At 32.3% G+C, this 13,694-nt stretch overlaps 1 protein-coding gene across 7 annotated transcripts in view; it reads right to left on the bottom strand.

Annotated features, from left to right (window-relative positions):
• LOC106876183 (uncharacterized) overlaps positions 1-13,694 on the bottom strand; it is a 138,535-nt gene that overhangs the window by 75,819 nt on the left and 49,022 nt on the right. For 6 of the 7 annotated variants that reach the window (XR_016238912.1, XM_089344901.1, XM_089344897.1 and 3 more), the window contains 11 exons: positions 12,746-12,817; positions 11,090-11,161; positions 10,035-10,106; positions 9,548-9,619; positions 7,995-8,066; positions 7,292-7,363; positions 5,496-5,567; positions 4,402-4,473; positions 2,632-2,703; positions 2,347-2,418; positions 296-367 (listed from right to left, as the gene is read on the bottom strand). Coding sequence is in view for 6 of the 7 variants with exons in the window: in XM_089344901.1 (XP_089201027.1) it covers positions 296-367; positions 2,347-2,418; positions 2,632-2,703; positions 4,402-4,473; positions 5,496-5,567; positions 7,292-7,363; positions 7,995-8,066; positions 9,548-9,619; positions 10,035-10,106; positions 11,090-11,161; positions 12,746-12,817 (792 nt within the window). In the remaining variant the exon portion in view is untranslated. The remainder of the gene's footprint in view (positions 1-295; positions 368-2,346; positions 2,419-2,631; positions 2,704-4,401; positions 4,474-5,495; positions 5,568-7,291; positions 7,364-7,994; positions 8,067-9,547; positions 9,620-10,034; positions 10,107-11,089; positions 11,162-12,745; positions 12,818-13,694) is intronic. The other variant, XM_089344898.1, reaches the window with a different exon arrangement.

Genomic DNA, 13,694 nt, shown 5'->3' on the forward strand with positions numbered 1-13,694 from the left:
ATATATACGCAGCGATAGAGAGATTGATAGCATCAGTAGAGAATCAAGAAGGAAAGGCGGAAAGAAATGAAGCCACACAAGGTTATACAAGCATACATGCCCATACATATTTCTATTCACACAAACTCTCACGCACACATATGTACAGAAACTCACAAAAAGTCACACATTTCTATCGAAGGGGATTGAGATGGTAAAGAGAGTCAAGTACGGACGCGAAAGAAAATGGCACGGTTTTAAATATATATTAATATATTGTCAATGAAATATTATCAACAATATTAAGGCAACTTACAGATATTTTAAGCTGGTCAGACCATCGAAGGATCCTACTTGAATTTTCTCGATATTATTTTCATCCAAATATCTATAACATAAAATTTTGGAAATGAGATTTATTGTAAAATATTATGACAGAAATCTCTATAAAATAAAATATTAGATGATTAGAAAATGTATAGAAGTGTCTTATGATGAAATGTAAAATATTATAGATAAAGAATAATATCGTGTAGGAGAAGGAAGGTAGGTGAGTATGAAGGTAATGGTAATATCAAAGAGGAGGAGGGGAGGAGGATTGAGTTTCGAGGTGGTGGTGGTATGGGTGAAAATGAAGTATAGATTGATGACAGGAGGACGTTGGTAGTGTTGTTGAAGAAAATGGTTTTGCTGGTGATGGTAAGAAAGTTAGTAATAACAATGATGAGGACATGTATGGTGATGATGATGATGATGATCATCATCATCATCATCATGACTTTGGTGACAACTGTGAAGTTGGTGCTCTTTCTTTTGACGATGACAATGAATATGTTGATGACGATAAAATTAAGTGTAGAAATAATACATTTCTAAATCTCTCAGAGAGATGTATGCAGTAGTGAAAGGATGAAGTAGTTGTATGCTGTCAACTTAATGTGACAGTCCCCTGAAAGGAATAATACTACTGTTGGTTAGACCTAGGAAGCTGCACCGCTTCATGTCGGCCTTGACACATTTCCTGTCCCCTTGTAAACATAAGGACACAGAAAATGTGTCAAGGCCGACAGGAAGCGGTTTCAGCTTCCTAGGTCTAACCAACAGTAGTAGTATTCCTTTCAGGAGATTGTCACATTAAGTTGACAGCATACAACTACTTCAAAATTAAGTGTGTTAAAGTAAAGAAGAAGAATAAGGTGGAAAAGGAAGACAGCGACGACGAAGAAGAAGAAGAAAGAGATGAAGAAGAAGAAAGAAAAGATGTGGTAGATGATGAAAAAGAAGAGAAGTAAAGAAGGTAAAAAAGAAAAAATGCGAAAGAATAGTGGAGGACGACGACGACGACGACGACGAAGAAGAAGAAGAAGAAAAAGAATGAAATAAATGTATGACAAGAGAATTATGTAAAAGAAGACGAAGGACCACAACAACAAGTAGAAGACTTTAAACAAGAATCCACAGAAGAAGAAAAAGTAGATGATAAGAAAGGAGAAAGAAAACGAAGAAAAAGATGAAGTAGAGGACTGAGAAAACCACAAAGGAGAAGAAGAGGAAAAGAAAGAAGCTGAAAATGTAGGGAAAGAAGGAGATGACGAAAAGAAGAAGTATATAACGAACAATGTAAAATGTTCGCGAAAACAATTACATCAACAAGAAATGAAGAGGGAAAAACATGAAGGACAGATTTAGGAAAGGAAAGAAGGTGAGGCAGAAGGAGAAGGATAAATAGGAGGAGAAGAGGAACAATGAGAAGAAGAAGAACAATGAGAAGAAAAATAAAGGGAGAAAATCAAGAACCCCTAAAGTATATTTAAAAAATAATGATATGAATCATCTGGTGCAAAATATACATCTTCAAGGGTCATTCAACGATGTTATTTAGCTTCGATCTACATTTAACCCTTTAGTGTTCAGATTAATCTGTTAAATGTAATACTTTTTCACTCAAATTGTTTTGAATTAATCATGCATTATCTTATAGCTTCGAGGTTTCAACGATGTGATTGTTTATTTTCAGAATGTCAATGTAGGTCGGGTGTGAGAGGCTAGATATCGCCAGTTCAAATATAAAACATGTAGAATATCTGGGCCAGATATGGCCGGTTTAAACACTAAAGGGTTAAATACCGTATGTAATATACATACATACACTCAAAAACCATTCATCCATACAGATAGACATTCACATGCAAACACTAGATGTTTCCCCTCAAGTATCACACTCCCATATATCTAACATCTCAGAAATGGGCCCACACTCACATTCATATACATTCACAAAATATAAATTGCATCTATACAAAGACATTACATATATTCAAAGATATCGCCAAAGAAATATTATAAATGTAGGTTGATTCAACTTACAGATTTGTTAAACTGGAAAGATTTCGGAAAGCTTCCGCCTTGATTTCTTTGATTTCATTGTTGTTCAAATTCCTGGAACATAACATTGAGTAAAGAAATTTCATGTACGAAATTTGTGACTAAACAAATGGATGGTGGAAGATATGAAAAGTAGATTACCATCATGATGAACTTCATGTGTGTATATAATGTGTCAAGGAGATTGAGAGAAAACAGAATGGAAAGACATTAACTGATTAGAATTATATTAACAAGAAAAGAGAATAAAAAAATAATCCAACTTACAGAGACTCTAAACTGGAAAGATGTTGAAAAGATCCAACTTCTAATTCATTGATGACATTATTGGCTAACGCTCTGTAATAGAAAAGTAAGATGATGATGATGATGATTATTATTATGATGATGATGATGATGGTGGTGATGATCAAGATCCTGATCTTGATGACGATGCTGGTGGTGATATTAGTGATGACAATAATGTAGATGATGATCATGATGATGATGATCATGTTTGTGATGGTGGTGGTATCTATGATATTGATGTTGTTGAGGAAATTTATGGCAATGATGATTTTGATGATGTTGATTGTAAAGGAAATTATGGAGCTCTAAATATTTTCAGAGAAATAAAGAACGTAAATGGTTAGGAGTTGGAAGGTTAGAGATATTTTATATATGAGTAAAGTTGCTTTAAAAATACAATTACAAGATTGATGTCTGGCATTCAACGTTGATCCAGAGTTAAACGCAGTAAATGTCATACAGGCATGAATACAAGTTGATACACTGGTATTGAACCACCCATACACAAAACATATATATATGTATACACATACATAAAATATTCTGCTTGAACAGTCACACAGTCGATTGTACTTACACACACACATAAGGACACATTAACATACACGCACACACACACATTCACAGACATTAAAGAACAATCACATACAGCTCTGCAGAGAGAGAGAGAGAAAGAAATAAAGCGCTATAAATATGACATTACAAATATGACAGCAATGAAATACTATCAAGAATGATCGAAATTCTATTAAACTAGAAAGGTTCTGAAAAATTCCTCCTTACAAACTCCTACAAAATAAAAATTAATTTGAGAGGAATATTTATTGAGTCATTCCATAAATAATGCCGTTCTTTATACTATTCATTTTCGTAATTAAGATAAGCAAATTCTTTTTTAATGTAAAATATACTCTCCTTCATTTTCTACAATGTTCTGACATCTATGTGGTAGACTTGCAAGGGCCTTCTTCCAGACCTCACTTGTCCGTAACACAAAATACTCCTCTAGTAATGAATTGAAGAAGATGATGAAGAAGAAGAAAATAGTGAAGAAGAAGATGATGAAGAAGAAGAAATTTGATAAATAAAGTACATTCATATTTATACTGTACTCTTAAATATATAAATACTAGGGAGAGGCATGATATGGAGTTAATATCAGAGACACAACTCGATACGCTTTCGTAGATTTACCTCATAAAAAGACACAAACACACACACACATATTTCTGCGTCTTTTTGTGAGATTCACTCTATGAGAGCGTATCAATTTGTGCTTCCATTTCTATGTATATGCCATTTATTGTTTATCTCTCTCTCTTGATATATATATATGCGTGTGCTTGTGTGTGTGTATGAATGTAGTAGATCGCTAGCAACTACATATTCATTTTCTCTTCTTGTTTCTTTCTGTCTTCCCTTCTGCGGAAGAGCGTTAGCTCGAAATGGTAAAGACTTTTTTCACTTCCCGAGCGTTAAACTACTACATCTGTTTGTTTTATACACTACCTGTCTTTTGATTTTGTGTGAATTTTCCCTATATATGAATGTATGTATGTATGTATGTATATATTCCCGTACACACACAAGGCGCTATACAAGCATTCTCAAACAATCACACATTCCTATCTGAAAAGTTTGACAATGTGAAGAGAAACAAGGGGAGCAATTGGTGTAACATGTGAAAGTACTAAATAATTGGTAATATATTCTCAATGAAATATTTTCAACAAGACTTCGCCAACTTACATCATCATTAAACTGGACAGACCATCGAAGGTTCCTTCTTGAATTATTTCGATTTTATTTTTAATCAAAAATCTGTAATAGAAAATATTAGTTGATATGAATACTTAGAGACGAACACTATTGTAAAATATATCATTATCAGCGAAATCTTTAGAAATGAATAAAATGGGATGTGTTTTCTGATAAACTGTAAAATATTGTTAAACAATTACTTGATGTAGGAAAAAGAAAGTAGATGAGGATGATGAGGATAATATTGAGAATAAAGGAAATGAAGCGAAGGATAGTGATGGAGGTGGTTCTTTTGGTGTGGGTGAATATAACGAAGAGGCTGTGGATAGGGGATGGTGGTAGTGTTGTTGAAGCTAATTTTATTGTTGATGATGGTTCGTGGGAATGATTTTGATGACGCTAATTATGGCGATGATGACAATGATGATGATGATGATGATGATGATGATGATAAAAACGATGAGATTTTTTCTAAAATAAAGATAAAAATAATAAACTTCAATAACTTAATGTGAATGAAATTTGAGTTGACGGACTGAAGCATGATTAAAATTGGAAGAAGTTGAAGGAAGATGAGAATAAAGAGAGGACGAAAAAGAAGTAAGATCTCAAACAGAAGCAGGATCATTAGAATATGAAGAATAAGATTAAAATAATGGAGCAGCAGTAAAATTCTAGGAGGATGAAAAGACGGGGAAGTGAAAGTAAATAACGAATTGGAGGAAAATAAAAGGCAAATGATAAATATGAGGAAAAAAAACGATAGAAGACGATGTAGAAGAAGAAGAAGAAGAAGAAGAAGAAGAAAAAAAAAAAAAAAGAAGAAAAAGAAGAAGAAAATGATGATAAAGAAGATGAAGCGTTTCAAGTTTTAAGGACAATGAACTGACGGTGTCAGTTTTTATGTTTATCGAAAATGTTCCGCAAACGATTTACAAGTATTATGCGAATCGATATAGTATGCTTTGGAGAGGACTAGAAAAAATCAAGTGGTAAATAAATAGATGTGAATGAAGAAGAAGAATATATATAGGAAAAATATAGAAATGAAAATACAAGAAGGAACAAAATATTCAGCTTACAGCCTTTCTAAACTGGAAAGATTTCGGAATGTTCCAGCTTTGATATCCTTGAGGTTATTATCACCCAAATTCCTGTCAAAAATAATTGAGTTAAATATTATTTGTGAGGGACTGATTTTTGATGAAAATGAGAACAAGCAGAAATCAGTTGAAACGTGAGGTGAAAGAAATTAGAGACGAGAGATTGAAAAAAAGTTTAAATGTTTGGAAGAAGCTGAAGCAAGAGGAAAAGGACGGAGAAGTCGTAGAAGGACAAGTGGTGTTGGAGTAGAAGGAGAACAAAGAGAAGAAGGCTGAGGAAAGAAAACAGAATAAAGAAAAAGAAGAAATAGAAGAAGGCTGAGAAACGAAACATGAAAAAGCAAAACAATATCAGGAAGCAAATGATTACCAAGTCTGGGAGGAACGGGAGTACGAACTGTAAAAAAGGTGATGTGGGATAAAGTCTAAAATAAGCTAAAAATCAAAAGGATGAGTAGAAAACGTAGACGTGGGTGACGACCATTATGAAGCAGAAGTAAAATGCGTTAAATAATTTGAAAAAGTGAAAAAATGTGGAAATGGATGAAAATAAAAGAAGGAAAATAAATAGAAGTGACGGAAAAGGGAAAGAAAGGAAATGAGGGAGTAGCAGTAGTGGTAGTAATAGTATTAGTAGCAGTAGTAGTAGTAGAAAATATACAATTGGAAGGGAGAGTCGATGATCGTTAATGATAATTATTGTTTACATCCATGCACACAGGCACACAAACACATTAAAAGATATATATATATACACACATATATATACATATATATATATGTATGTGTATATATATATACATATATATAATTAAATATATATACATACATACATATATATAATTAAATATATATACATACATACATATATATAATTAAATATATATACATACATATATATAATTAAATATATATACATACATATATATAATTAAATATATATACATACATACATATATATATAATTAAATATATATACATACATACATATATATATAATTAAATATATATACATGCATACATATATATATAATTAAATATATATACATGCATACATATATATATAATTAAATATATATACATACATACATATATATATAATTAAATATATATACATGCATACATATATATATAATTAAATATATATACATGCATACATATATATATAATTAAATATATATACATGCATACATATATATATAATTAAATATATATACATACATACATATATATATATATATATAAATATACATATATATATATATATATATATATATATATATATATATATATATATATATATATATATATATATATATATATATATATATACATATATATATATATATATAAATATATATATATATATATAAATATATATATATATATATAAATATATATATATATAAATATATATATATATATATATATATATATATATATATATATATATATATATATATATATATATATATATATATATACACGCAGCGACAGAGAGATTGATAGCATCAGTAGAGAATCAAGAAGGGAAAGGCGGAAAGAAATGAAGCCACACAAGGTTATACAAGCATACATGCCCATACATATTTCTATTCACACAAACTCTCACGCACACATATGTACAGAAACTCACAAAAAGTCACACATTTCTATCGAAAGGGATTGAGATGGTAAAGAGGGTTAAGTACGGACGCGAAAGAAAATGGCACGGTTTTAAATATATTTTAATATATTGTCAATGAAATATTATCAACAATATTAATGCAACTTACAGATATTTTAAGCTGGTCAGACCATCGAATGATCCTACTTGAATTTTCTCGATATTATTTTCATCCAAATATCTATAACATAAAATTTTGGAAATAAGATTTATTGTAAAATATTATGACAGAAATCTCTATAAAATAATATATTAGATGATTAGAAAATGTATAGAAGTGTCTTATGATGAAATGTAAAATATTATAGATAAACAATAATATCGTGTAGGAGAAGGAAGGTAGGTGAGTATGAAGCATGTTCGTTAATCAACGTTAATCTGGAGATAAACACAGGAAATGATATAGAGTTAATAACAGACACAAATCGATACACTCTCATAGATTCACCTTATAAAAAGTCACAAACATGCACACACATACACACACACATATATACATATGTATATATATATATATATATATATATATACATATATATATATATATATATACATATATATATATATATACACACACACACACACACACACACATACATATATATAAGTCAATAAATAGTGGGCTTGTGTTAACCGCACGTGGAGAAATAATAGGAAAATGAAAAAATATTGCTCCCCTTGTTTCTCTTTACATTGTCAATCTCCTCAGGTAGAAATATGTGATTCTTTGAGAATGCTTGTATAGCATCTTCGCTAAATACTTAGTAATATATTCTTAATGAAATATTTTCAACAAGACTTAGCCAACTTACATCATCATTAAACTGGACAGACCATCAAAGGTTCCTACTTGAATTTTGTCCATTTTATTTTTATTCAAATATCTGTAAAATATAATATTAGTTGATATGGATACTTAGAGAGGAACATTATTGTAAAATATATCATAACAGCGAAATCTTTACAAAATAAGATGATGAGAAGTATTTTCTGATAAAATGTAAAATATTGTTAAACAATTACTTGATGGAGGAAAAAGAAAGTAGATGAGGATGATGAGGATAATATTGAGAATAAAGGAAATGAAGCGAAGGATAGTGATGGAGGTGGTCGTTTTGGTGTGGGTGAATATAACGAAGAGGCTGTGGATAGGGGATGGTGGTAGTGTTGTTGAAGCTAATTTTATTGTTGATGATGGTTCGTGGAAATGATATTGATGATGGTTATTATGGCGATGATGATGATGAAACGATGAGAATTTTTATAAAACATAAAGAAAAATTAAACTTCAATAACTTAATGTGAACTATATTTGAGTCGACGGACTGAAAGATGATTAAAATTGAAAGATGTTGAAGGAAGATGAGTAGGGTCTGAAAGAGAATAAGGATCAGTAAAATATGAAGAATAAGATTGCAATAATGGAGCAGCAGTAAAACTCTAGGAAAATTAAAAGACGGGGAAGTATAAGAAAATAACGAAATGGAGGAACAGAGGCAAATAATAAATGTGAGACCAAACGATAGAAGACGACGTAGAGAAAGAAAGAAAAAGAAAAACAAGAAGAAGAAGAAGGGCAACAAAAACAAGAAAAGAGAAAGAAGGAAAAGAAAAAGATGGAGATTAAATGACGACGAAGAAGAGGGAGCAAAAGAAGAGGGAGAAAAAGAAGAAGAATCAGAAGAAGAAAAAGAAGAAATAAAAGTAAATGTAGAAGATGGAGAAGAAAACCATAAAAGAGAAGAAGCAGAAGATGAGGAAAAGAAAGAAGCTAAAAACGTAGGGAAAGAAGGAGATGACGAAAAGAAGAAGCATATAACAAAGAGAATTAAAATGTCCCCGAAAGCAACAATTACATCAAGAGGAAATGAGGAGGGAAAACATGAAGGACAGACTTAGGAAGGGAAAGAAATTGAGGGAGAAGAAGAAGGATAAATAGGAGGAGAAGAAGACCAATGAGAAGAAGAGCAACAATGAGAAGAAGAGCAACAATGAGAAGAAAAATAAAGGGAGAAAAACAAGAACCGCTAAAGTTTATTTTAAGAAATAACGATATGGTTCATCTGGTGCAAAATATACATCTACAAGGGTCATTCAACGATGTTATTTAGCTTCGATCTACATTTAAACACCTTATGTAATATACATACATACACTCACAACCGTTCATCCATACAGATAGACATACACATGCATGCACTAGATGTTTCCCCTCAAGTATCACACTCCCATATATCTAACATCTCAGAAAGGCCTCCAAATTCACATTCATTCACTAAATATAAATTGCATCTATACAAAGATATTACAGGTTTACAAATATATCGCCAAAGAAATATTATAAACGTAGGTTGATTCAACTTACAGATTTGTTAAACTGGAAAGATTCCGGAAGGTTTCCGCCTTGATTTCTTTGATTTCATTACCGCGCAAATCCCTGGAACATAACATTGAGTTAAGAAAATTCATGTACGAAATTTGTGACTGAACAAATTGATGATGATATATAGGAAAGTAGATTATCATCATGTGCGGGTTTTTAATACGTCCAGGATTGCTAGGTCATTGAATTTCTGTCACTGTGAACTGTACGATTGGCTTTATTGAGTTCACATGATCTAACAGCATTTGGAATCTTCCTGGTGGGGCCAGAGTATAAAGATACAATCAACATTGCGGTGTTGATCATAAAGCCAAATTCACAAAGTATTCCATGTATATATTGGCTATTATCGGTGATACTGGTGAACCCATAGCTAAATCCTGTTCTTGACGATATATATCAGTGCTCATGCTGAACTAAATAGTTTCTATTGTCAATAGAAGAGAATCAAAAAACTAATGTAACTTACAGAGTCTTTAAATTGTGAAGAGTTTGAAAAGATCCAACTTCCAATTCATTGATATCATTATTATACAAATCTCTGTAACAAAAGATATGATATATAGGATATAATACCTAAAAATTTAGGAAAGCAAGGATGATGATGATGATGATGGTGAATGTGATGATGATGACGATCGTGATACTATTGATGATGATGCTGGTAGTAGTGGTGGTGTTTATGTAAATTACGTTGATGAGGAAAGCTATGACAATGATGATTTTGATGGTAAAGAAGTTATGTAGCTGGAAATATTTTCATTGAAATAAACAAAGTAAATGATTAACAGTTTAAAGGTGAGAGATATTTACATATGAGTAAATTTGCTTTAAAAATACAATTAGAAGATTCATGAGTGGCATTCAACGTTGATCCAGAGCTAAACGCAGTAAATGTCATGCAGACATGATTACACGTTGCGACACTTGTATAGAACCACTCATGCACACAACATAAACATATGTATATACATACATAAAATATGCTGCTTGAACAGTCACATAGTCGTATGTACATATACACACACATAAGGACTCACAAACAGTCACATACACTCACATTGACAGACATTCAAAAACAATCACATACATCTCTGTTGAGAGAGTGCGAACGCAGAGAGTGACAAGGAGAAGGATTACTATTTAATGGAATGGTAATTAAATATTATAAATGTGACTACAATGAAATACTATGACGAATGATCTAAATTAGAATTCTGTCAAACCAGAAAATTTCTGGACAATTCCTACTTCAGTTTTCTTGTTAGCATTGTTATACAAAGTTCTGGAAAACAAAAAAATTAATTTGAGAAGAATATGTATGGAGTCACTCAATAAATAATGCGTTTTTTTATACTTCTTTCGTTTTCAAAATTAAGATAAACAAAATTCTTTTTTAATCTAAAATATACTCTCATTCAGGAAAAAGACAGAGAAAAAGTTGTAGGTGACAAACTCTAAATTGCGTCTATTGAAAGACATTACAGATTTAGAAAGATATAAACATAGGTTGATTCAACTTACAGCAGTGCTAAACGGGGAAGATTTCGGAAGGTTGCTGCTTCGATTTTCGTAATTTTATTATCGTTCAAAATTCTGGAACATAAAATTGAGTTAAGATCATTTATTGAACAAATGTTTGTCTAAAGAATTGGATGATGGAAGAGATGAAAAGTAGATTACCATCTTGATTACCTTCATGAGGATGTTGTATATAATGTTGGGTGGCAGTGATTAGTATGATGATGTGGCAGAGGAGAAGAAACTTTTGTGGAAGTGTTGATGATGATGAAATAATGCTGATGTTGTTATTTCCGATCATTGTGAAAATGATGATGATTCGTAGTTTTTGATGTGATGATGAATATGATATTGATTATGATGTTGGTGGTGATGTTTCAATAGTCTTATTTTCATCACATGCTTTCACTACACTCTCGAGTGCAGCTCTGTGTGCTTTGAGTGTGTGCTCATATTCTTACTTTATTGAGTAGGGTGTTTGTGATTACTAGTAGTATTGTTTTCTGTATTTTATATATATTTGTAAGTCCTGGTGATTTTGTCATGTATTTTTCATCACGCGCCTAGGAAATATTCTGTTCTTAGATACCATTGAGCTCTGTTTTCAATATTCATCCAACTCGTCTATACTTTTCCTTTGCTATTTTCTCTTTCATTTGTGTGTGTGTGTGTGTGTTGTATCGTATCAAGTTCATTAATTCTTAAATATTTGTATGTGTGGCTTTGGTCTAATTCTCTTATTTCATTTGCTGTATCAAGTGTGATTTTGCTACTCTTAACTAGTTTTCCTCATTTTGTAAAATGTGCTTTGGATCATATTTCTAAGCTAACTTTCATGTTCATTTTTTTGGTAAATCTATGCATTGTTTGTAGTACTTTTTCCAGCCGTTTATCATTCGTAGCGTAAAGTTTTAGATCATTGATATATAAGACGTGGCTAATTGTTTTGTCGTAAAATTTGGATCTTTCGTAAGACATGACAGCAAACAAGATGACGCATTCGCTGTCTGTGCACTATTAGGATCGGAAAGTTTGCGAGGAACCTATTGACCCAATTTGCTGACTTTTCTGCTGGCACGCAGATGTCTATAGATGGTTGAATGATCAAATGCAAGATTCTCTGGTAGTTCCTCAACAGATACGATGGAAGTTTGTTCTATCATACTCGTTGATCTCTACAGATCTTCCATGGCGAGGCTCGTCGTCCAGGCTGTAGTCTCAGATTCGGAATTGCAGCAGGAGAAGAAGATGATAAAACGCCAAACGGAGGATAAAAAGAATATGAATGAATTGACGGAAGAAGAAAAAGAAGTAGAAAATAAAAATAACGATAGTAATAATAATAATAATAATAATAAGAAGAAGAAGAAGAAGAAGAAGAAGAAGAAGAAGAAGAAGAAGGAGGAGGAGGAGGAGGAGGAGGAGGAGGAGGAGGAGGTGGGTTGGAGGTACCGGAAAGGAAGAACAAGTGAAGAAATAAGAACAAGGTGGAGAAATAACAGAAGGGGAAGAACTAGAACTACAGACATGAAAAGAAGAAAAACCAGATGCAGAAAGAGATGAGGGTGACAAACTATATAATGCGTCTATAGAAAAACATTACAGATTTAGACAGATATCGTCAAATAAACACAATAAACGTAGATTGATTCAACTTACAGAACTGATAAACTGGAAAGATTTCGGAAGGTTTCAGCTTTGATTTTCGTAATTTTATTATCGTTCAAAGTTCTGGAACATAACATTGAGTTAAGAAGATTTATTGAACAAATTTGTGTCTAAAGAATTGGATGATGGAAAAGATGAAAAGTAGATTACCACCTTGATTACCTTCATGAGGATGTTGTAGATGATATCTGGTGGAATGGGTGTTGCGATGGGTATGATAATGTGGCAGGGTGGAAGAAATTATTGTGGAGTGTTGATGATGATGATATGATGTTCATGTTATTAATTTTGATCATTGTGAAAATGATGAAGAATCATAGTTTTTAATGTAGGCGTAGGAGTGGCTGTGTGGTAAGTAGCTTGCTTACCAACCACATGGTCCCGGGTTCAGTCCCACTGCGTGGCAACTTGGGCAAGTGTCTTCTACTATAGCCTCGCGCCGACCAAAGCCTTGTGAGTGGATTTGGTAGACGGAAACTGAAAGAAGCCCGTCGTATATATGTATATATATATATATATATGTGTGTGTGTGTGTGTGTGTGTGTGTGTGTGTGTGTGTCTGTGTTTGTCCCCCCAACGTCGCTTGACAACCGATGCTGGTGTGTTTATGTCCCCGTAACTTAGCGGTTCGGCAAAAGAGACCAATAGAATAAGTACTGGGCTTCCAAAGAATAAGTCCTGGGGGTCGATTTGCTCGACTAAAAGGCGGTGCTCCAGCATGGCCACAGGCAAATGACTGAAACAAGTAAAAGAGTAAAAGATTAAAATAATGTAATGATCAACAAGATATTGATGAGGATGCTGGTGGAGATGTTTTCTGCGACACTACGACAGATAGATGTGGTAAAAAAAAAAAGAATGAAAAGAATATCAGCATAGCACTTGCAGTGTTAGCAAACGGTCGGTGATATCAGAACGAACATTAGCAGTGGTGGAGAAT

Source organism: Octopus bimaculoides, chromosome 29, assembly GCF_046866305.1.
Source record: "Octopus bimaculoides isolate indiv1 chromosome 29, ASM4686630v1, whole genome shotgun sequence".
NCBI classification, from domain to species: domain Eukaryota; kingdom Metazoa; phylum Mollusca; class Cephalopoda; order Octopoda; family Octopodidae; genus Octopus; species Octopus bimaculoides.